The 24,777-nt window shown below is 40.4% G+C and overlaps 1 protein-coding gene across 16 annotated transcripts in view; it reads left to right on the forward strand.

Annotated features, from left to right (window-relative positions):
• Positions 1-24,777, forward strand: part of LARS2 (leucyl-tRNA synthetase 2, mitochondrial) — a 269,549-nt gene that overhangs the window by 130,404 nt on the left and 114,368 nt on the right. For 13 of the 16 annotated variants that reach the window (XM_027097029.1, XM_027097025.1, XM_027097018.1 and 10 more), the window contains 3 exons: positions 11,937-12,028; positions 13,410-13,460; positions 14,816-14,876. The exons of 1 other annotated variant lie outside the window; for it this stretch is intronic. In XM_027097029.1, the coding sequence (XP_026952830.1) occupies positions 11,937-12,028; positions 13,410-13,460; positions 14,816-14,876 (204 nt within the window). The remainder of the gene's footprint in view (positions 1-11,936; positions 12,029-13,409; positions 13,461-14,815; positions 14,877-24,777) is intronic. 2 more of the 16 variants (XM_027097023.1, XM_027097031.1) reach the window with 1 other exon arrangement.

Below are 24,777 nucleotides of genomic sequence, written 5' to 3' on the forward strand. Positions count from 1 at the left end.
TTTTCACCATTGAGTATGATGCTTGCTGTGGGTTTGTCATATATGGCCTTTACTATGTTGAGGTAGGTTCCCTCTATGCTCATTTTCTGGAGAGTTTTTATCATAAGTGGGTGTTGAATTTTGTCAAAAGCTTTTTCTGTATCTATTGAGATGATCATATGATTCTTATTCCTTAATTTGTTAATGTGGTGTATCACTGATTGATTTGCATATATTGAAGAATCCTTGCATCCCTGGTATAAATCCCACTTGATCATGGTGTATGATCCTTTTAACGTGCTGTTGGATTCTGTTTGCTAGTATTTTGTTCAGGATTTTTGCATCTATGTTCATCAGTGGTATTGGTCTATAATTGTCTTTTTTTGTGATATCTTTTTCTGGTTTTGGTATAAGGTTGATGGTGGCTTTGTAGAATGAATTTGGGAGTGTTTCTTCCTCTGCAATATTTTGGAAGAGTTTGAGAAGGATTGGTGTTAGCTCTTCTCTAACTGTTTGATAGAATTTGCCTGAGAAGCCATCTGGTCCTGGACTTTTGTTTGTTGGAAGATTTTTTTTTTTTCAGCTTTATTGAGGTATATTTGACATAAAATTACAAGACGTTTAAAATGTACATCTCGGTGATATGATGTATGTGTACATTGTGAAAGGATTCCACCCATCTCATTAATCAACACATCCATCACATCACGTATTTATCCTTTTTGGGGGGGAGGAAGGAACATTTAAGTTCTACTCTTTCAGTAAATTTCAATTATACAATACAATGTTATCACTACAGTTGCCATGTTTTTCATTACATCCTCAGACCTTATTCATCTTATAACTGAAACTTTGTACCCTATTACCAACCTCTCCTTATTTCCCCCACCCCCGAACCGGGCAACCACTTTTCTGCTCTGTTTCTAGCCTTTGACTTTTTTTTTTTTTTTAAGATTTCACATATAAGTGATTCTATGCAGTATTAGTCTTCCTCTGCCTGGCTTATTTTAGGTTAATTACATTTAAAAAGCATTCCAACCCATGTCCTCAAAAGCTGTATAATCTTCCTTTACAAATCAGAGTTTTTATTTAAATTGTATAAAAACCATATATGGTTTGCATTATTTTTTCTTATTAGACATCAGGTGTTTTTTGTTTTTTTGCGGTACGCGGGCCTCTCGCTGTTGTGGCCTCTCCTGTTTCGGAGCACAGGCTCCGGATGCACAGGCCGAGCTGCCATGGCTCATGGGCCCAGCCGCTCCACGGCATGTGGGATCCTCCCGGACCGGGGCACGAACCCGCGTCCCCTGCATCGGCAGATGGACTCTCAACCACTGCGCCACCAGGGAAGCCCTAGTCATCAGTTTTATACACATAAGTGTATACATGTCAATCCCAACAGCTCAATTCATGACACCAGCACCACCACCACCCCGCCACTTACCCCCCATGGTGTCCATATGTTTGTTCTCTACATCTGTATCTCAATTTCTGCCCTGCAAACCAGTTCATCTGTACCATTTCTCTAGGTTCCACATATATGTGTTAATATACGATATTTGTTTTCCTCTTTCTGACTTACTTCACTCTGTATGACAGTCTCTAGATCCATCCACGTCTCTACTAAGGACCGAATTTCGTTCCTTTTTATGGCTGAGTAACATTCCATTGTACATATTTACCACATCTTCTTTATCCATTAGTCTGTCGATGGGCGTTTAGGTTGCTTCCATGACCTGGCTATTGTAAATAGTGCTGCAATGAACATTGGGGTGCATGTGTCTTTGTCAGTTATGGTTTTCTCTGGGTATATGCCCAGTAGTGGGATTGCTGGATCATATGGTAATTCAATTTTTAGTTTTTTAAACAACTTCCATACTGTTCTCCATAGTGGCTGTATCAATTTACATTCCCACCAACAGTGCAAGAGGGTTCCCTTTTCTCCACACCCTCTCCAGCATTTGTTCTTTGTAGATTTTCTGATGATGCCCATTCTAACTGGTGTCAGGTGATACCTCACTGTAGTTTTGATTTGCATTTCTCTAATAATTAGTGATGTTGAGCAGCTTTTCATGTGCTTCTCTGCCATCTGTATGTCTTCTTTGAAGAAATGTCTATTTAGGTCTTCTGCCCATTTTTGGATTCGGTTGTTTGTTTTTTTAACATTGAGCTGCGTGAACTGCTTGTAAATTTTGGAGATTAATCCTTTGTCAGTTGTTTCATTGCAAATATTTTCTCCCATTCTGAGGGTTGTCTTTTCGTTGTCTTTATGGTTTCCTTTGCTGTGCAAAAGCTTTGAAGTTTCATTAGGTCACATTTGTTTATTTTTGTTTTTATTTCCACTACTCTAGGAGGTGGATCAGAAAAGATTTTGCTGTGATTTATGTCAAAGAGTGTTCTTCCTATGTTTTCCTCTAAAAGTTTTACAGTGTCTGGTCTTACATTTAGGTATCTAATCCATTTTGAGTTTTTTTTGGTGCATGGTGGTCAAGAGTGTTCTAATTTCATTCTTTTACATGTAGCTGTCCAGTTTTCCCAGCACCACTTATTGAAGAGACTGTCTTTTCTCCATTGTATATCCTTGCCTCCTATGTCATAGATTAGTTGACCATAGGTGTGTGGGTTTATCTCTGTGCTTTCTATCTTGTTCCATTGATCAACATTTCTGTTTTTGTGCCAGTACCATATTGTCTTGATTACTGTAGCTTTGTAGTATAGTCTGAAGTCAGGGAGTCTGATTCCTCCAGCTCTGTTTTTTTCCTCAAGACTGCTTTGGCTATTTGGGGTCTTTTGTGTCTCCATACAAATTTTAAGATTTTTTGTTCTAGTTCTGTAAAAAATGCCATTGGTAATTTGATAGATTGAATCTGTAGATTGCTTTGGGTAGTATAGTCATTTTCACAATGTTGATTCTTCCAATCCAAGAACATGGTATATCTCTCCATTTGTTGGTATCATCTTTAATTTCTTTCATCAGTGTCTTATAGTTTTCTGCATACAGGTCTTTTGTCTCCCTAGGTAGGTTTATTCCTAGGTATTTTGTTCTTTTTGTTGCAGTGGTAAATGGGAGTGTTTCCTTAATTTCTCTTTCAGATTTTTCATCATTAGTGTATAGGAATGCAAGAGATTTCTGTGCATTAATTTTGTATCCTGCAACTTTACCAAATTCATTGAGTAGCTCTAGTAGTTCTCTGGTGGCATCTTTAGGATTCTTTATGTATAGTACCATGTCATCTGCAAACAATGACAGTTTTACTTCTTTTCCAATTTGTATTCCTTTTATTTCTTTTTCTTCTCTGATTTCTGTGGCTAGGACTTCTAAAACTATGTTGAATAACAGTGGTGAGAGTGGATATCCTTGTCTTGTTCCTGATCTTAGAGGAAATGCTTTCCATTTTTCACCATTCAGAATGATGTGTGCTGTGGGTTTGTCGTATATGGCCTTTATTATGTTGAGGTAGGTTCCCTCCATGCCTACTTTCTGGAGAGTTTTTATCATAAATGGGTGTTGAATTTTGTCAAAAGCTTTTTCTGCATCTATTGAGGTGATCATATGGTTTTTATTCTTCAATTTCTTAATATGGTGTATCACATTGATTGATTTGTGTATATTGAAGAATCCTTGCATCCCTGGGATAAATCCCACTTGATCATGGTGTATGATCCTTTTAATGTGTTGTTGGATTCTGTTTGCTAGTATTTTGTTGAGGATTTTTGCATCTATATTCATCAGTGATATTGGTCTGTAATTTTCATTTTTTGTAGTATCTTTGTCTGGTTTTGGTATCAGGGTAATGGTGGCCTCATAGAATGAGTGTGGGAGTATTCCTTCCTCTGCAGTTTTTTGGAAGAGTTTGAGAAGGGTGGTTGTTAGTCCTTCTCTAAATGTTTGATAGCATTCACCTGTGAAGCCATCTGGTCCTGGACTTTTGTTTGCTAGAAGACTGTTAATCACAGTTTCAGTTTCATTACTTGTGATTGGTCTGTTCATATTTTCTATTTCTTCCTGGTTCAGTCCTGGGAGGTTATACCTTTCTAAGAATTTGTCCATTTCTTCCAGGTTGTCCATTTTATTGGCATAGAGTTGCTTGTAGTAGTCTCTTAGGATGCTTTATATTTCTGTGGTGTCTGTTGTAACTTCTCCTTTTCCATTTCTAATTTTATTGATTTGAGTCCTCTCCCTCTTTTTCTTGATGAGTCTGGCTAATGGTTTATCAATTTTGATTATCTTCTCAAAGAACCAGCTTTTAGTTTTATTGATCTTTGCTATTGTGCTCTTTGTTTCTATTTCATTTATTTCTGCTCTGATCTTTATGATTTCTTTCCTTCTACTAACTTTGGGTTTTGTTTGTTCTTCTTTCTCTAGTTCCTTTAGGTGTAAGGTTAGATTGTTTATTTGAGATTCTTCTTGTTTCTTGAGGTAGGCTTGTATAGCTATAAACTTCCCTCTTAGAACTGCTTTTGCTGCATCCCACAGGTTTTGGATCATCGTGTTTTCATTGTCATTTGTCTCTAGGTATTTTTTGATTTCCTCTTTGATTTGTTCAGTGATCTCTTGGTTATTTAGTAACGTATTGTTTAGCCTCCATGTGTTTGTGTTTTTTACTTTTTTTTCCCTGTAATTCATTTCTAATCTCAGAGCCTTGTGGTCAGTAAAGATGCTTGATATGATTTCAATTTTCTTAAAAATTTACTGAGGCTTGATTTGTGACCCAAGATGTGATCTATCCTGTAGAATGTTCCATGTGCACTTGAGAAGAAAGTGTAATCTGCTGTTTTTGGATGGAATGTCCTATAAATATCAATTAAATCTATCTGGTCTATTGTGTCATTTAAAGCTTCTGTTTCCTTATTAAATTTCTGTTTGGATGATCTGTCCATTGGTGTAAGTGAGGTGTTAAAGTCCTCCACTATTATTGTGTTACTGTCGATTTCCTCTTTTATAGCTGTTAGCAGTTGCCTTATGTATTGTGGTACCCTTATGTGGGTGCATATATATTTATAATTGTTATATCTTCTCCTTAGATTGATCCCTTGATCATTATGTAGTGTCCTTCCTTGTCTCTTGTAACATTCTTTATTTTAAAGCCTATTTTATCTGATATGAGTATTGCTACTTCAACTTTCTTTTGATTTCCATTTGCATGGAATATCTTTTTCCATCCCCTCACTTTCAGTCTGTATGTGTCCCTAGGTCTGAAGTGGGTCTCTTGTAGACAGCATATATACGGGTCTTGTTTTTGTATCCATTCAGCCAGTCTATGTCTTTTGGTTGGAGCATTTAATCCATTCACGTTTAAGGTAATTATTGATGTGTATGTCCCTATGACCATTTTCTTAATTGTTCTGGGTTTGTTTTTATAGGTCTTTTTCTTCTCTTGTGTTTCCCGCTTAGAGTAGTTTCTTTAGCATTTGTTGTAGAGCTGGTTTGGTGGTGCTGAATTCTCTTAGCTTTTGCTTGTCTGAAAAGCTTTTGATTTCTCCATCGAATCTGAATGAGAGCCTTGCTGGGTAGAGTAATCTTGGTTGTAGGTTTTTCTCTTTCATCACTTTAAGTATATCCTGCCACTCCTTTATGGCCAGCAGAGCTTCCGCTGAAAATCAGCTGATAACCTTATGGGGATTACTTTGTAATGTTGTTTTTTGTTTTTCCCTTGCTGCTTTTTTTTTTTTTTTGGCGGTACGCGGGCCTACTCACTGTTGTGGCCTCTCCCATTGCGAAGCGCAGGCTCCAGACGCACAGGCTCAGCGGCCATGGCTCACAGGCCCTGCCGCTCCGTGGCCTGTGGGATCTTCCCGGACCGGGGCACGAACCCATGTCCCCTGCATTGGCAGGCGGACTCCCAACCACTGTGCCACCAGGGAAGCCCTCCCTTGCTGCTTTTAATATTTTATCTTTGAATTTAATTTTTGTTAGTTTGGTTAATATGTGTCTTGGTGTGTTTTTCCTAGGGTTTATCCTGTATGGGACTCTCTGTGCTTTCTGGACTTGGGTGACTATTTCCTTTCCCATGTTAGGGAAGTTTTCAACTATAATCTCTTCAAATATTTTCTCAGACCCTTTCTTTTTCTCTTCTTCTTCTTGGAACCCTATAATTCGAATGTTGGTGTTTTTAGTGTTGTCCCAGAGATCTCTGAGATTGTCTTCAATTCTTTTCATTCTTTTTTCTTTATTCTGATCTTATTTTCACCATTTTGTTCTCCAGCTCACTTATTTGTTCTGTTTCAGTTATTCTGTTTTTGATTCCTTCTAGTGTATTTTCCATTTCTGTTATTGTGTTGTTCATCTTTGTTTGTTTATTCCTTAGTTCTTCTAGATCTTTGTTAAACATTTCTTGTATTTTCTCAGTCCTTGCCTCCATTCTATTTCCGAGATTCTGGATCATCTTTACTATCATTACTCTGAATTCTTTTTCAGGTAGATTGCCTATTTCCTCTTCATTTATTTGGTCTTGTAGGTTTTTACCTTGCTCCTTCATCTGTGACATATTTTTTTGCCATCTAATTTTTTTTTTTTTTTTTTTTTTTATGAGTGGGATTGTGTTCCTGTCTTACTGGTTGTTTGGCCTGGGCTTCCAGCCCTGGAGTTTGTAGGCTATTGGGTAGAGCTGGGTCTTGGTGCTGAGATGAGGAACTCCGTGAGACCTCACTTGGATGAATATTCCGTGGTGTCTGAGGTTCTCTGTTAGTCCAGTGGTTCAGACTCGGACCTCCCACCACAGGATCTTCAACCCGACCCCAGGCTCGTGAACTAAGTTCCTACAAGCCGCCTGGGGTGGCAAAAACAAATAAATAAAATGAAGAAAAAGAACAATAACAAAGTAAAAAATAAAATTAGCCTAGGAAACTAACAGATATGTTAGGAAGAATATAAAAATAAAGTTATAGATGCATCAACAACTTGAAGGTACATCAGTACCACAACAGTAAAAAAAGTGGAGGAGGGAAAAGAAAAAAAAAGTGGGGACGGGGAAGGCCTTTGCTGTGGAGGGCGGGGCCTAAGCAAAGGCAAGGTTTGGGTAGTGGGTGGGGCCAATGCTCAGGACCCGTGGGGCTGGGAAAGGCCCTGGGGGCTGTGGGGGGGTGGAGCTTAGGCTCAAGGAACAGAAGGGACCCAGGTGTGCCCCCCACCTCTGGTCTCAGATGGTAGGGGACCTCACCTGGGAGCCCAGCAGGCTTCCTGGACTGAGTGGGTGGGGCAAACGCCCTCTTCTCCTCTCCTCTGGTCTGGGAGGGCCCCTCCTGCGTGCCTCTACTGATCTCCCTAGCCTCCCTCCTATGCCCCCAAGGACCGACGCAGCCTGGAGGGGGGTTTGGAGGGCAGGTACCGGCTTGGGAGCTCAGCAGGCTCCCCTGCCCAAGTGGGCCAGGCGATCCCGCTCTGCTCCTCTCCCACGCTTCCCAGAGAGTCCCTCCTGCCTGCCTCTCCTGATCTCACCAGCCTCAGGGGCGTCAATCCTGTCTGACCTCCACTTCTTCTCTGCCCTCAGCCCCGCTACGTCCTACCGGTTCACTTTGGGGTTCCTCCTGTCTCCTTGGGCATCAGAGTCCCCCACCAGCAGCAGGCAGGTGCCCTAGTTATGGGGAGGCGCTAACTCTGCGTCTTCCCACACCACCCTCTTGACTCTTCCTTCCCTAACTATATTTTCATAGACAGCTTGGGGTAACATGTGAACTAAGAATATATTTTCATGTTAATTTCATCTGAAAACAAAAATAGAAGTGAATAAGTATATTACATAAATCCAGACTGATTTTTTGACTGTCTCTGTATTGACTTTATTTAAAAACATGGATGGTAACCTAACAATGTTAATAGGCAGAAACATTGAACTGGTGCCATTTTGGCAGTTCCAATGAAGAAACCAAGTGGTAATTAAGTTTTCCCCTTTCTTGTGGAACATGGTTATACAACAGTTACATTATTCTGCCAGCGAAGTAGCCCTAGGAGAATTAAAGCATCGCTGGAAGCTGTACTCTAGTGTTATCCATGGAAGTATTTCAGAACTTTCTACTAATCAAGCACAAATCCCCAACATGGGATTATTATTATTTTTAGCTGTTGAAAATTAAAAAGAAAAATATGTGCAGGAAATGTTTTTCATCTATGGGTTAAGCAGTACTCAAGAGAAAGCTGTATTCTAAAGGGTGAGTGTTTTAGTCAGGATTCTTGGCTACCAGGGACTGAAACCCAACTCAGACCAGTTTAAGCAAAAAAGGAGGTTTTGTGTGTTTTTACAAATCCTGGTGTAACTCACAGAACCAAAGGAAATGTTGTAGGAATGGGGCCCACTAGGAATTAGGCCCGCGTCCTGGGAGCACATCAGTATCCCTAGTCTCTGCTTCCCATTTCTGCATCTGTCCACATGCCAGCAGTATTTTCTTAGACATCTCCACCAGGTGCTCCCTCTGTGGCCAGAGGGGTGGGTTTTGTGATTCGCCGCCTGCAGCAGGACCATATGAAGTAGGAGGAGGAGCATTTTGCCAAAAGGGGAGGGTGCTGTTTGGAAAGATGAAACACTTTGGGTAGGACACATTTAGCAAGAGGAAAAGAGACCTCAGGTCTGAAAGATCAACTGGATTGGGTTATGTTTTGACAACTTCCTAAAACTACATAGACTAGATATTCCTAGGGAATGTTAGAATCTTTTTAAAAGACATGTATACACACACACACGTACTTACATATTTTGTACAGATGTCCATGATACGTTAAATGAAAAAAAAGGTCATAAAATAGTGTATGACAGGTTCTATTTCCATAAAAACAAACCATCCAGCTCCTATATATATATATATGTATGTGTATCTTTGTTTGAGTGAAGAGAAAGGTGTGGAAGGATACAAAGGCTGACATTGTTGGTTACATCAAGGAGTTGAGAATAGGAGTTGGGGCTGGGGGAGATGATCAGCTTTGCCTTTGTATATCATGTATTGTGTCATTTCACTTGTTAAAATAAGCTTGTGTTATGCTCGTAATTTGAGAAACATCCAATTAAGGAAAAAGAAGAGGAGCCTATTCCGACTGACCTCAGGAGCGTGGATGCAGGGATTGAATGTGATAGCTTGGGAGTCATGTCATTTTTTTTTTTTTGGCTGTGCCGCATGGCTTGCAGGATCTTAGTTCCCTGACCATGGATTGAATCCGGGCTCTTGGCAGTGAGAGCGCGGAGTCCTAACCACTGGACTGTGAGGAAATTCCCCGGGAGTCATGTTATCTTAGGCTGGCAGGCCAGGGCATTCCACTCTTCCCAGATTTCCAGGACTGGGAAGCACGGCAGAGGATGTTGCAAACCAGACTGGAGCAGCAGCAAACTGGAAAGATCCACAGCACTGTTGTTCACCAAGTCTGTATCCCGTACAGAAAGCAGACCTAAGTGGATCAGACCTACCACCACCCCTGATATAGCAAAATCTCCTGGGCAGGACCCTTCCTACCCAGCACACAGATGGCTGCTTCTGCTCATGGACTACCCCTGCTCCAGTCAGCCATGGCAAGAACAGCTGGGCTACTTTCAAATGAAGCACCTGATCTGAGCCACTAATTATGCACGAAAGAAGAACTGATGCGCCCCTTTCATGGAAAAGAAGGCCAAACGGCTGGCCCTTTGAGCCTCATGGTCTGTTCGGTTTGGTTAAGAACTTCCAATACCTGGCACTAACCTGCTACAGAGGCTCTTATCATAAGTAACACACCCTTAGGATTGTACATGGATGAGGATGTGTGTGAGGTCGAGGGGTCTCCCTGTCTGTTGTCACAGAACCACCATAATGAATGTGGCCAAAGAGACATGGGCTGAGGTCCTGACGAGGGAATCGGTGATGTGCGATGTTCTGAGGTGCTGAAGATCAAACAGACAACGGCAGCTGCCACTGCAGCCAGCCCTGCCATTTACTGGGTGCCTGGACTGTGCTGGGTGCACCACATACATCTTAGTGTGTAATTCTCAACGATTTGGGTGGCTGCTTTCAGTCACAGTTGATAGTTGGGACTCAGGGTAAGTGATGTGCCTCAGGTCCCACTGCCAGTAAATGGCAGGTTTGGGTTAGGACATTTCCCCCCAAACCACACAGCCTCCTGACGAGCAAGCCTTTATTGCATTTCCCACTCACTAGCCAAAGGAGTTAGAGCAGCTCTGATTTTAGATGCATGGTCTTCATTCTTGAGATGGAATTGTTCCATCAGAACTAAAACCTAATTAAAAAATAATAATGTGCAGAATGGAAGGACGATGTAAGGCAAGTGGCTTCTGCCACTGGGAGGGCCATGCCTGTTCTCTTACTGCCACCTGCTAAGAGGGACTAGGGAGAGAACAGATCTGGGCACTGGGATTCGAGTGTGAACCCAGTTCGGGACACTAAATTGTAGGTGCTTATGGACCTGAGGCAGAGGTGGCCATGGGTGATACTCATTTGCATCTCAGAGAGTCTTTGAACAAGACAGAAAGATGGAAGAAAACTCTAGGTGCACAATGAAAAAAAAACAACACACAGAAATAATATGATCCCAATTGTTAAAAATTGGATATAAATTTACCAAATAACAGTTATGTATGGCTATATGGTAGAATTAAGGGTATTTTATTTTCTTCTGAATATTTTTCTCTGTGTATCAAGACTATTTGTAGTGAACATGCATTATTTCAATAATCAGGGGAAAAAGTTATTTATAAAAGAAAATGAGACCTGTTTCTTTAGTGGAAAATGTCCCATCATGATATGGGCGGGTGATAAGGTAGTGCCAGTAAGTGTGTCTGAGTGTCCATCACTATCCAAGATGTATGTGAACAGAAGCTCAGGTTCTCTGCATGATTACAAACAAACACAAACAAACAAACAAACTCAGCTTGTGGCAGTTGACAGATCAGGAGCTTGATAGGAAGTAAGAAGGCCAGCTGTAAAGGGCTGTTTTCTAGAAATACTGGAGCCTTCTCAGGCCATCCTCACCCACAGGCAAACTTCAGAAATATGGCTCTGGGAGAAGCTGTGGTTATGGCTTTGTGGCTGAAAATCAGCATTAGAGAAGGGTAGGAGTCTGAGTTTTCAAAGCAGGTGTCCTGCCTGGCAGTGGGTAGAGAGCCCAGCCTTCTGAGTCTGTCCCTTGATGCCACAGCTTGTGTTTCAAGCCATTGTTCCCATTCATGGCATGTAAGTTAGGTTGAGAGAACTTCCTATTGAAGCTGCCAGCTGAGCTGTGACTGGTCATCCATTTGCAGAAATGAGTGCCTATCCTGGTCTGAAGTAATTGCTTCTGGTGTGACCTAGCTGGGCTGCTTACTCTTGTTGGTCCATCGTTGCTTGGACTGTCAAATAAAGGAGTGGGGATGGAGGATATGTTTCAAAAGCTTCTTCGAGCTCTGAGATCTTAGGATCCCCTGTTCTTTGGAAAATGGAAATATCTTATAGGAGGTGATTCAGAGTGGCTTATTGTACACTTCAAAAGTGGCTAGTGTGACTGAGGAACTGAATTTTAAATTGTAATTAATTTTAACTAATTTAAGTTTAAATTTATATAACCACATGTGGCTAGGGGCTACCCTATTGGACAGCACAACTCCTTAATTGGAAAATCTAACACGAGGTGAGCATTTTGAATGCCTATATATATTTTTATATATACCTATTTTTGAAATTAAAAGAAACTTTTTATAATGTCAGAAAAACGCTTTGGGTTCATTACACACAATACAGACAAGAAGAAGAAGAACGTAAAAAATAGTCACGAAAATACCTACTCAGAGATAACTGCTATTGGCACCTTGGTGTATAACCTTCTAAATTCTCTTCTGTGCTTACGTCTTAGATAGCCAGCTGGCTTTCAAAAGCATAGTTTGAAATCATCCAGGAAAGGGATAAGATGTGTTAGAAAGAGAGAATGCCTGCTCATTGCCCAGAAGAGAATACTGATAAAGATTTTAGCAATCTGCCACGGCTGATGTTTCCTTTCTGGGTGCTAGGTTATCAATCCCATGGGATGGGATGCATTTGGATTGCCTGCCGAAAATGCTGCGATCGAGAGGAATCTACATCCAGAAAGTTGGACACAGAGGTATGTGTTTACAGGCATATTCAAGCACTTGTATACAGAACCCTTAAACAATTTTTATAACCTGTGCACAAGAAATAGAAAGTAAAGCAAACAAAACATTGCAGTCTGCCGAGCAATAAACAGGATTGTCTGTATTTGGTGTTTGCCTTTTTGCACACTGTATTCTTATCTAAGAAATAACAAAGAGGGTTTGGATATCATTCATGTGTTCCTTTTGATGCTTTGTTATTTAGTTATTCTTCCTTTGAGTATTTGCGTTTGGAAGGAAAAAGGAGAAGGAAAGGGTGACATTTGTTAAATTTCTACAGTGCTCTTCATCTTCGTGACTGTAGTTTGAGCCATATACAAATTCCACATTATAATTTTCTCTGCAAATTCTGTTAATTTTTTGCCTTCACCATTCTGAAGGAAGAGGAACTTAGATATTCAGCGAGGAAATATATGGCCAATTTATTCTGGGTGTGGCTTTCTTCAAGGAGGACATACTCTCAGTACCCACTGTGCCTCAGGCTTCCATGTACTTGTGGGCCAGCAGTGCCCATCCCTCTCCCTCCTGATAAAGCCTTGAGGGCCTTATACCAGAACCCAGCAGAATGTTCTGGGCTCACTCCAGCCCCTTTCACAAAGCCTTTCCTCACCCTACCCGGTTCAAAGTCTATCCCCATTGTCTTTCACCTCCCTTTGCTTTATCTTGCCCAAGGCTACATTGTAAAAAGAAATATCTTCTGCACCATCTATTTGTCTTTTTTCTTCCTAATCCCTAGTTTCCACTTTTCCAATTATGGTTAATTCTAGAGTAATGGGAGTGATGAAAAAAGGAGGAAATAATGATTTAAATAAAATGGGTCAAATATGGTATAAGTTTGATGTAAGCTAGGCTAGGGACTGGCAAATTCCATGGGCCAAATTTGGCCCTGCCTGATTTTGTAAATAAAGTTTTATTGGAACACAAGCCACACCCATTTGTTTATATATTGGTCATGGCTGCTTTCATGATACAATGGCAGAACTGAGTAGTTGTGACAGAGACCATATGGCTCACAGAGCTGAAAACATTTACCATCTGGTCCTTTACAGAAAGTTTGCCAACTCCTCCAAGGAGGAGTAGTATGCTCCTCCAACTAGAGCATAGCAGTAAAGAAGATGGCCCCTGAATCAGGCCACATAGGTACAAATCCTGCCTTTCCTTCTTCCTAGCCATTCACCTTGAGCAAATTACTTAACCTCTCTCCGCCTCAGTTTATTTATCTGTAAAGGAGGGATAGTCATAGTTCCTACCTCTTATGAATGGATAAAGATTAAGCACTGTCTTAGTCAGCTGCTATAACAAAAATACCATAGTCTGGGTGGCTTATAAACAACAGAAATGTATTTCTCTCAGTTCTATAGGCTGGGAAGTCCGAGATCAAGGCACTTGCAGATTTGGTGTCTGGTGAGGACCTGCTTCTTGGTTCATAGACAGCTGTCCTCTCTCTGTGTCTTGACATGGTAGAAGGGGCAAGGTTGCTCTCTGGAGTCTCTTTTATAAAGGCACTAATCCGGTTACCTCTCATAGTACCTTTGGTTACCTCAAAATACCATTACGTTGGAGATTAGGTTTTAACATAACAATTTGAGGGAGACACAAACATTCAGTCTGTTGCAAGCACTTTTCTGTAAAATGCTTAACATGAGGCTTGGAATTAAAATAAGCTATTGTTAGCTAATCAGAGATCACCTAGAGAACTTCTTCATGGTTTTCCATATTTTCAGTCTGCTTGTACTGAAAGGGGACACAGTAGAAATTAATTAGTCCTTTTTCTTTAAAAAGAAAAAAGAGGACCTAGAGATCATCATATTAACTGAAGTCAGACAAAGGAAGACAAATATCGTATGATATCACTTACATGTAGAATCTAAAAAAATGAGACAAATGAACTTACTTACAAAACAGAAATAGACTCACAGACATAGAAAACAAATTTATGGTTACCAAAGGGGATAGTGGGGAGGGGCGGGGGGAATAAATTAGGAGTTTGGGATTAACATATACATATTACTGTATATAAAATAGACAAACAACAAAGACCTATTGTATAGCACAGGGAACTATACTCTGTCTTGTAATAACCTATAATGGAAAATAATCTGAAAAATATACTTATATGTATATATGTATAACTGAATCACTTTACTATATATCTGAAACTAACACAGCACTGTAAATTAACTATATTTCAATAAAGAGTTAAAAATTTTTTTAATTTAAAAAATTTAAATAGAAAAAAGTAAATAATATTTCATATTATATTAAAGTTGATTAATTTACTTCTCTCCTCTTTTCCAATTGTTGGAGAGTTTTCGGTTTTAGGTTTTGATTGACAAAGCACTGTATGGCTCCTCCTGGATTCCCGCAATTTGTATGTTAAGATTTTTCTTTTCAGTCGCTTTTAAATTTGTAAATGCTTGGCTTAAATTTGTGCAGAATACAGGCATATGGATGGGCCAGGAGTGCACAGATCAGAAGGGTTGCCTTCCTGAATGGCCTGGGAAAGGGTTAGTCCCTAGGACCAAAGACTATCATGGTTTTTAGTGGATTTTGCAAGGGTCCAAAGAATAGATGTCTTCTACTAGGCAGATATTTTCACGGATTCTTAGTAATTAATTTCTTCGCCAGGGCGAAACAACACTTAAAGCCCTTTGAAATAATCTAGACTTTTCCAGTTTCCTTTTCACATTCTCAAAGTGTAGTTTGTTTATGGCTTTTCCTGTTTCTAAAATCCAAACTCTTTTCCCTTTGTTTCGCAGTAATATTAGACACATGAGGAAACAACTTGATCGACTGGGCCTGTGTTTCAGCTGGGATAGAGTAAGTCACCTTTTTCCTGGAAGGTCTTTATTTTAACCAAGGTCCTGATTGAATGGGGGATTGTGCACATTTACTTTATCTTCCTTCTCTTCAGGTTGGGAGGAAGGAGGAAAAGAAGGGTGGCAGAAAGCAGGAGGGAAGGATTAGCACTCCACAAATAAAAAAGTATCCCCAGTGGATAATTTGCCTGCAAACAAGTAATTTTCTGTGGGATTAAGCTAAGAGAGTTAACTTCTTATATAACTTCACAGTTGGCTATTATTTATGTGTGGCAAAAGCTTTGCACAAGGATTTCTCGTGTTCTCAGCAATAGTTTAAAAAGACTATTGGAATCTATGTAAAAGTGATTAAATGTCAACCCGTGTGGTCCCTTTAGGTGATTAGGTGTAGGCTGATGGATCATTTATCTCTTTTGTTCCATGTTTGGAATTGAGGCTTATAACATAAAGCCTTTTGGTATAAAATGTTTTCAAACTGTGTATTAAACCACTGGAGAATTCCAGACCTGGGTGGAGTTCAGTGAAGACCACCTGGGTGTTAGGAACACCCACACTAAATACGGCTGAGCCCTTTAAAGCTTTGGCCAAAGACCACCCCTTAGACATTGATGAGTGGTCTGTTAGGTAAGATGAACTCTTGCTTGTCCTCTCCACGAACCAATGTCGTGATCTCTCTTAGCATCCCACTAACTCCACAAAATGCTTTTCATTGCTGGGTCTGTCAAGTTCAAGTTCATATCCTTTTACTCATGCGAAGCACCTGGAACAAACCCAAATGCAATCACCTTCTCCTCCTCCCCCATAATTTCTTAAATGATTCCGATTTGATGAGTACAGTAAAAAAGTGAAAATCAAATACGTTTAAACAGTCCCTGCTTTTTTCTTTTTTTCTTTTTTAGCTTCTTTAGATAAGGTCATGGGTTGAACCAAGTTCTTATTGTAGCACTGATGCCATTTTTATCACTAACTTGCAAGGTCACCAGGGTTTCATTTGGTAGAGGTGTGAAAAAGTCCTGGTGCCTGAGTCAAGTTGTCCTGAGGAGCCAGTGGGGAAGTGCTGATGAAGAATGAACTGCATTCTCATGTGGAGAGAACTGAGTAATGCCCTCAGCTCTCCAGAGATGCGTTGGTAAAATCCTTGAGAGTAGAGATGGGCTTGTTAACCCTCTAGGATAAGAACTAGCCTAGTCCTACGCAGGAACAGCAACCATAAATAGTTCAAAAATTAATGGATTGTTTTCCTGATTATCATAGAAGATTAGAAAATGCAGACAAGTATAAGGAAGAACATAATGTGGTTAATGTGGTTAACCACAATGTGGTTAATTTAACGTCCTTGTATGGTTCCTTGTAGTCTTTTATTCTGGAATATTATATAATTTACTTTTGCAAAATAGAATTCATAATTCGTGTTTTTTATTTTGCTTTTTTTTACCTGCTATTCATGAACATTTTCCCAGTTTATTAAATATTCTTTGGAAAAAGTGACTTTTTATAGCTGTGTAGTTTTCCATCTTATGAATGTATCATAATTTATGTAACCTTCCCCTTATTATCATATGTTTAGATAGATTCTAATGTTCCTCTGTTATAAATATAGGTTCTTAATCACTCTTGTAAAAATCTGAAGTCCAGAAAGCTGTAAAAACGAAAAGTTTTTCTATAACTCATTTGACTGCAAAACCTGACCTGAACTGATGTTTATCTCACTTAGAATGAATATTCATATATTTTACTCTAGGAATAGTGATGTAATTGATTACTAGGTGCTCTCCCAGACCTAGTTAGGTAAATATACTGTTACCTTTTCATATCCAAAAAGGTCTTAGTTCTGAAGCACCGCAGTTGGACCACAAGCATTTCAGATAAGGGATTTTGAACCTGTTAGTGCAGGATTGTAGATAAATATCGCCACCCCTTCTATCAGTGTCTAATAGTTACTGAACAATTCCCATGGGCCAGGCACCCATAATTCTCTCTTCAGATCTCTAGAAAGCTCTAAAATGTGGGTGATTTTATTGACATCGTTTTATTGCTGGTCACCCAAGTGGCAGGGCTGGGCTAATCCACTGGCCACTTTATGACTGCTGTGCTCACCCCCCGCACTTGGAGCAGATACTTTAGTACACATATTTTATTTCCTTAATATGACTTCTCAAAAAACCATGAGCAAGTTTAAAGCTTACAGTACTTGAATTTAAAGATACTTAAAGGTATAATTTGCTTATGTTACTTTGCTATTGCCAAATTATCCTCCATAAAGGTTATACATATTTACACTCCCAAGTTATTATATAGTTGTTTTCACCTGTACTTCTTTTGTTATTAGTGATGAGTTTTTCCCGTGCTTTTAATGAATGTTTGAATTTGGGGAGGGAGTGTGTGTGTGAATAATCTAATCATGTCTTTTGCCTATATAGTTAGAGGGTGTTTGTCCTTTTCTTAATGATTTTCATTTTGTTACAAATATTTTCCCTCAATTTATCATTTGCCTTGCATGTTGTTTGTAGTGGGATTATTGTTAGCACACAAATATGTACTTGGAAAGGCCTTTCAGATAAATACATTTTTATTCTCAATCTTTTGTTTAATTTTTGCATTTAACTCAACTGGAATTATTTTAGTATATGATATAAGATAAGGAATTCCTCCTTTTTCTAAATAACCAATTGTTTCTGTCTTTGATTTTCAAACATTCTTTTCCTCATTGATTTAAAAGGCTAACTTTATTATAACCATCTTCTTTTACACTGTTATTATACACTAAGTTCTGTTTCTGTTCATTTGATCCATTTATTACTATGTCATTGCTAAGCTATTTTTAGTTACAGTTGCTTTATAATGGGCTCTAATACCAGGTAACAGAAGTTTCTTCTTATTGTCTGATACTGACAGTGCCATCCCTACTATCTTGTGTTTCTGTTTCCTTGATATATTTTGCCCATTTGAAAAAAATTTTATCTTTTATTTGTTGAATTCTTTTGGTGCATCACTTGTGGATACAATTAATTAAAAAAAATTGGAAGATGGACAAAGCATATGGGGGAAACCTTTTAGCTAATCTAAAGTTTTTGTCTGTAACAGAGAAGTGTAAGCTATTTGTATTTATTTTTATAACTAGTATAGCAATTCTTTATTGTGCTAAAAGATAGCTGTAAGGGTCTTAAACCACGTGTTTAGTATCAACATAAAAAATAAAACAGAACATATGTTTTTGCCTCCCATGTGTCAATAAGATAAGGAGATTAGCTAGCAGCGTTGGGTCTTCATTGCTGCACGCAGGCTTTCTCTAGTTGCAGCGAGCAGGGGTTACTCTTTGCTGCGGTGACTGGGCTTCTCATTGTGGTGGTTTCTCTTGTTGCGGAGAATGGGCTCTAGGTGCATGGGCTTCAGTAGTTGCAGCACGTGGGCTCAGTAGTTGTGGCTCGTGGGCTCTAGAGCGCAGGCTCGGTAGTTGTGGCACGTGGACTTAGTTGCTCCGCGGCATGTGGGATCTTCCTGGACCAGGGACCGAACCCGTGTCCCTTGCATTGGCAGGTGGATTCTTAACCACTGTGCTACCAGGGAAGTCCCACACTTTCCACTTTCTAAATCTATTTTCCAGAGGTTTTTTTGGGTATGTTCTGAGATTTTAGGCCTAATTTCTTCTTCTTCTTTTTTTTTTAATTAATTAATTTATTTATTTATTTCTGGCTGTGTTGGGTCTTCATTTCTGTGCGAGTGCTTTCTCTAGTTGCGGCAAGCAGGGGCCACTCTTCATCGCGGTGCGCGGGCCTCTCACTATCGCAGCCTCTCTTGTTGCGGAGCACAGGCTCCAAACGCGCAGGCTCAGTAGTTGTGGTGCACGGGCCTAGTTGCTCCGCAGCATGTGGGATCTTCCCAGACCGGGGCACGAACCCGTGTCCCCTGCATTGGCAGGCAGATTCTCAACTACTGTGCCCCCAGGGAAGCCCCCTAATTTCTTCTTATTGAAAATTTTCTTATCATGTATCATTCCTTAAACATAGATCTTTGCTTTTGGTTTTAGAATCATTTTCATAGCAAATTACTTAAACTGAATTCTTCTTAACTAGTTTCAGTGCTCATCATAGACCTTATAGAGCATGACCTTATAGAGCATGATTGCCCATTTTCACAACTTAGATTCATGAAAGAAAATGTTCAGATATTTTAGCTCTTGCTTTGAATCTTCCGATATTGCATGTTATTTTCATAATGGGGAATGACTTTTCATTGCTTTCACCTATGACCAGCAACTTCCTGGGGTATGGAATTCTTTTTTCTTTCAAATCTCTTTAGTAGACCTTGATCCTTGATTTACTGTCTTAAAAAAATACAAATTATAGACTTACAGGAAGTTGCCAAGATAGTATAGACAGATCCTATGGACCCTTCACCCAGCTTCTGCCAATGATAACATTTTATACAACTATAATATAATATCAAAACCAGGAAATTAACATTGGCACACTACTATTAACTAGAGTACAAATTTTATTCAGATTTCACCAGTTTTTATATGTACACACAGTGTGTGTGTGTGTGTGTGTGTGTAGGAGTTGTAGTAGTAGTTCTGTACAGTTTAATCACATGTGTAGAATTATGGAATGACCACCATCTGGCCCATTGGCCTCTGATGGAGAAGTCTGAGGCCAGCCCAGATCATCTCTTTGTAATACAGTGATCTTTCTACCCTCGTTTTGATGCTTGTCGGACTCCTGTCTCTGCCTTTTCCATTTAAAATTTTCATCAAAGTGTAGCTCAGTGTCCATCCTTTCATTTTAATTTTGCCTGGTGCTTGGTGACCACTTTTGATCTGCAGTGTAGATATTTCCTCCTGTTGGTTTTCTAGACTCTCTTTCTCAAGAACACTGACTTTGAGTGTTTGCTCTATTCACTGTCCTCCATTGTTTTCACCATCTTTCTCATGATTTTGGTCCCTTTGTTCTTCTCTACCTTTTGGGAGAACTCATGTTTGCTTTCCACATCACTGATTCAGTTTCTATTGAACCAGGGCTGCTTCATATGGTTTCTAATGCAGACAGTGATGCTGTTGTATTTTTAGATTGATTCTTAGTGTTCCTTTTCTCATTCAGTTCCCATTTTCTTTCTCAAGCCTCTTGGCCAACTGCTTTTTTTTTCTTCTTATTTTGCTATCTTATCTCATTTCATAGACTGTGTATGTTCAAAAATTTTCTTGAGAGTACAAGGTGATGCTCTTGAAAAATTATTTTTGCTTCTTGTAATAAATCTTTTTACAAGTTTGAAATGCTGTGCTCTCCTTGTTTGTTTCAGAAGCTTTTCATAGACACCTTGTGGATTTTTCCCCCATTTCCTGAGTGAAGTGGACTAGTGTATCAGTTTAGGGATCCATCAGCATGAGGGGAGCAGAGTGGAAGCTCTGTCATACTCTCTGCCTCATTCATTTCTGTCCGGGTTCGGGGAACCCATAGCTCCTGGGGCATCTTTCTCTTTGCTCTGATCTTTACCTGGGTGTGAGTTGTGGTATCACAGATGCCCCTATGACACCCTGACTGCTTCAAATGTTTCTGAGGCACCACAGACAGGCGTGTCCAGTTGGTGGGGTTTTTACCTGCTCTGTAGCCCACTCTCCCCTCTGGATTTGCCGTTTCAAGTAAGGGGTGCCAGAGCCCTGCTTCTCAAGAACCCAGTCTGTCCTTAAGAGGGGGAGATGCTATTTGACTTACGGTATTTTTCTTCAACCTAGTCCCATCTGCCAAAATTCCTTGTCATTTCTGGCATGTCAGTGGCACCTCTGTTATTTCCTGTATTGGTGCAGTCCCCTCGGCCCCCATCTTTATATTCTCTTGGTCTTTTTTTTTTTTTGCGGTACGCGGGCCTCTTACTGTTGTGGCCTCTCCCGCCACGGAGCAACAGGCTCCGGACGCGCAGGCTCAGCGGCCATGGCTCACGGGCGCAGCCGCTCCGCGGCATGTGGGATCTTCCCGGACCCGGCCACGAACCCACAACCCTGCATCGGCAGGCGGACTCTCAACCACTGCGCCACCAGGGAAGCCCTCTCTTGGTCATTTTAATGGGAGTAATGGAAACAAGTTTAGATACATGTGTTCTTGACGCCATTTTCCCCAGAAATCCACCAGTGCTTTTTAATGAAACCTTTACAATCTGATTGGTCATATAGAGCAGCAGAGTGAGGAGGTACAGGAATAGTTTATTTAATTGACAAGGCAGATCTGTACCCTTTGCAAATAACAATCCTAAAGTCCCATAAAAACTGGATAATTAAGCAGATGGGTATCTGACAGTTAACAGAATATTTAAAAAATACGATGGCTCAGAAATGTTATCTTCCTCCCCCAGGTGGAGAAAGCTAACTTGAAAACGTGGGTCATGGACTCATTCTTCCTGTCTGCCTGGATGGGAATCCCTGTAGGAATGGTCCAGCTCGGGAGCTGCATTCTCATCTTTCTTACAGAAAATGCTTAATTCTCTGAATTAAAAGGAAAAAAGTATACATTTCTTGAATTAATGGTGAGCCAGAATGATAATCAAATGATGTCTTTTAGCTCAGCACTGTGTTTCACTTTTTCAGATATTATTCCGCAAATAGCTTGTATCATCTCGATTTGGAAAGTAAGAAACTGAAAGCTGAATTTGAATAGTTGAACATCTACTAAGGGAAGAGTGAAGAGGAGATAAAATTCCAAACTGTGCAGTGAGAGAGATCAGACATGTTTTTTTGTGGAGCACTTCCTTTGTGGAATAATTGGCAGCCTTTCTGGAAAGGGTGTGACCCTGCATTCTGCTCTCATGGGTTCAGATTATGGCCTTGGTGATCATGCACTGGTCCTAGGAGATGCCCCCGTGAGTTCCTTGTGACAGTGACATAGTTAGCTTCTAAGTTTTGTGGTATGGCCCACTGAGGCAAGTGTGTCTCTGACTTTGATCTCTACCATCTCACCAGTGCTCTGGTGCCTGAGCTGGTTCTGGACCAGGCCTTGGCTGTGTTTTGATTGACATAGACTCTGGGGCTTGATTTTTATCAGGAGTCATCTGGATAATTATGTGGGGAGCAGTGCCCTAGGAGTTCCCTTCAAAACCAGACAAGTATACGAAAGGAAAAAAAACATCCAAACCAGATAGGATTCAAAGTAATGCCTGTGGAATCTGCGAGAGCAGGGCTTTATTAGCTGTTTATGGTGCTTGCTGAGCAATCCCCAAACACTCATACTCCAATGTAAAATCAAAACAAAACAGGAACATAGGACTGGGCATAAATGATGTTTGGATTAACTTTTCTTGTCTCCTTTACTAGAGTAATCAAGAGTTGACTCTGCTGAGTTTCTTTACTATGGAGATCTTATGAAATTTTATTTGCACTCATTTTCACTGGATTTTAAATTCCTGTGTTTGATTTCCTTCTCGTGTTTCTCCATTCTGCCTTCTCTACATGTTGGTGCCCAGTAATAAGACTGATGGCTTTGCCCATCAGTCCCGTTGGGGCCAGGCAAACATAGGAATTACTGCCCCCAAGACAGTCATCCATTGAATCGAACTCAGTGTGCCCCCCACCACGTTCCCCAAAGGCTGAGCGGGCTAACGTGGATGTGTAGTGTGGTTATCCTGGAGCAGTGGAAGAGGCACATCGGAACTGGACTCCATCAGAATTTTTACTGGGACAGGCTTTTATGATGTCGAGCTTTTCCAAGTTTTATCCATCAATGCTGCACAGCCTACATAAATTAAGGGGGTTGCTGAGGCATTTGTGGCATCTCCACCATGTGCAGATGGTGCTTTGCTTCTATTTGCATCTCTTTGCTTCTATTTCTCTCTCTCTCCCCGTCTTTCTTCCCTTTCACTGTCCTCTTTCCATTCCCTTATTCTCATCCATTCTCCTTGACTCACCTTCCTTCCTTCCCTCCTTCCTTCCTTCTTCACAATTCCATTATCACACCTAAAACAATTAATGATAATACCATAAAATCCTGGAATACCAGTCATTTTGCAGATTTCACTGGTTGTCTTATCAGTATTTCTTATTCCGTGGGTTTGTTTGCTTGCACTTCTGCTGGTCTTTGTTTAGCCTTTTCTTCCCCACCCTCATGTCATAATCATGGTTTGGAACCAGTACTCTCTTTTCATCCAAAACACACGCCCTTTGGACCATACCTGCATGAGTTTATTTTCAAAGACAGCATGATTTGTATGATTACAAAATGAAAATTATTATTGCTTCAAGACCCTTACTACCTCGGAATTTTATTTACATAGAAGACTAGACATTCGAAAGGAAAGATTAAACTCCAAGAAATAATGAGGGTTCCAGGATAATAGAAAGATATATTTTTAACGGTTTTTATTTTAAAAGAATTTAAAGAATAGCCTAAAACAAAAAGAATTTAGGGCAAGTGATTGCCTGAAAACCTGGTTGGGAAGATTCCCATTGTGAGAGCTCGGGGTTGTGGTTGCCTTGACAACGTGTAACAGGCCCTCGAAGTGTTTGACTCTCTGAGTCCTCTTTCAAGTCCTTACAGGGGTGAAGCAGTTGGTCTGGTAGATCTCTGACTCTAGATTACTTTCTGTCTCTCAGAATCAGAAAATTAACCTTTTTCCAGAGGTTTTTCTTTTGGTTGGGAGGGAAGAGGCAATACCTTTGTTTTAACTGAAATGAATTGGCAGCATATCTCTAGTGCTTTCATTTCAGGGAAGGTTGGTGCTGGTGCATAAGGGTTAGTGTTCAGAATTATCATCATCTCGAGGCTGAGAACCGTGTCTCATCATGAATACCTAGCACACATGCAGCTGACCTCATGCACAGCTGTGACAGCTCAGTCCTTACCAGCCTAAAACATGGAGGGAAGTTTTTCATTGCCTCAGACAGGATAGTGTTCTTGGACTCTTCAGCCCTAACTAAAGAAGGAGGTCTCCTGGGGCCGCTCAGCAAATGTGGCTATGCAAGGAAGTAGTTTGTTTTATCCTCATCCCCAGTGGTGGTCATGAGTCCTATCAAGGATGTACACTCTGGCTAATGGGAATAGAATTTACCAATTTAATACTTGTTAAATGCTTCTAGGAGATTGGATCTTGGATGCTCATTCCAGAGGCTTGAGTTTTGGTGATGGACTTTGCCATTCACACATGGTGGGCATGATCTATTGCTCCCTCTTTCCCCATGGCTGAATCAGGTCTCCAGGTCAGTTTTGCACAATAGCCAGTACAACCTTTGACAGAACAGGTGCTTGTAGGTGTATGATGCAAGGTGCTCTAAGCATGTGGTTCAAGTTCAGAAGGTCTTGAAGATGAAGTTGTTACTCCGTGAAAATAACAAGGATCATTTATTTATTTATTTATTTTATTTATTTTTTTTGCGGTACGTGGCCCTCTCACTGTTGTGGCCTCTCCCGTTGCGGAGCACAGGCCTCGGACGCGCAGGCTTAGCGACCATGGCTCATGGGCCCAGCCGCTCCGCGGCATGTGGGATCTTCCCAGACCGGGGTACGAACCCATGTCCCCTGCATCGGCAGGCAGACTCTCAACCACTGCGCCACCAGGGAAGCCCACAAGGATAATTTATGTGTGTGCTTATACCAGTGGTTCTCAAACATTGGCGAGCATCAGAATCACCAAGAGGGCCTATTAAACCACAGGTTTCTGGGCCCCACCCCCAGAGTTTCTGATGCAGTAGGTCTGTGGTTTTGTTTTTCTATTCAGAAAAAAAGGATCTTAGGAATGATCGTGCTCCCAAACCTTATTAGGTAGGAATCATAAGAAGACCTACCATCAATTTTTTCTGACGTGTGGTAGCGCATAAATGAATAATAAAAACAAAATTGTAAGAAATAGTCAATGTTTTTGCAAATACAAGATTATTTTTATAACTTCTTTCACTGTGAAATATTAAACGTGGATAGAGTAGAGCA

The sequence above is a fragment of the Aethalodelphis obliquidens genome, unplaced genomic scaffold (genome assembly GCF_003676395.1).
Source record: "Aethalodelphis obliquidens isolate GAN/ISIS:26980383/991018 unplaced genomic scaffold, ASM367639v1 scaffold111, whole genome shotgun sequence".
NCBI lineage: Eukaryota > Metazoa > Chordata > Mammalia > Artiodactyla > Delphinidae > Aethalodelphis > Aethalodelphis obliquidens.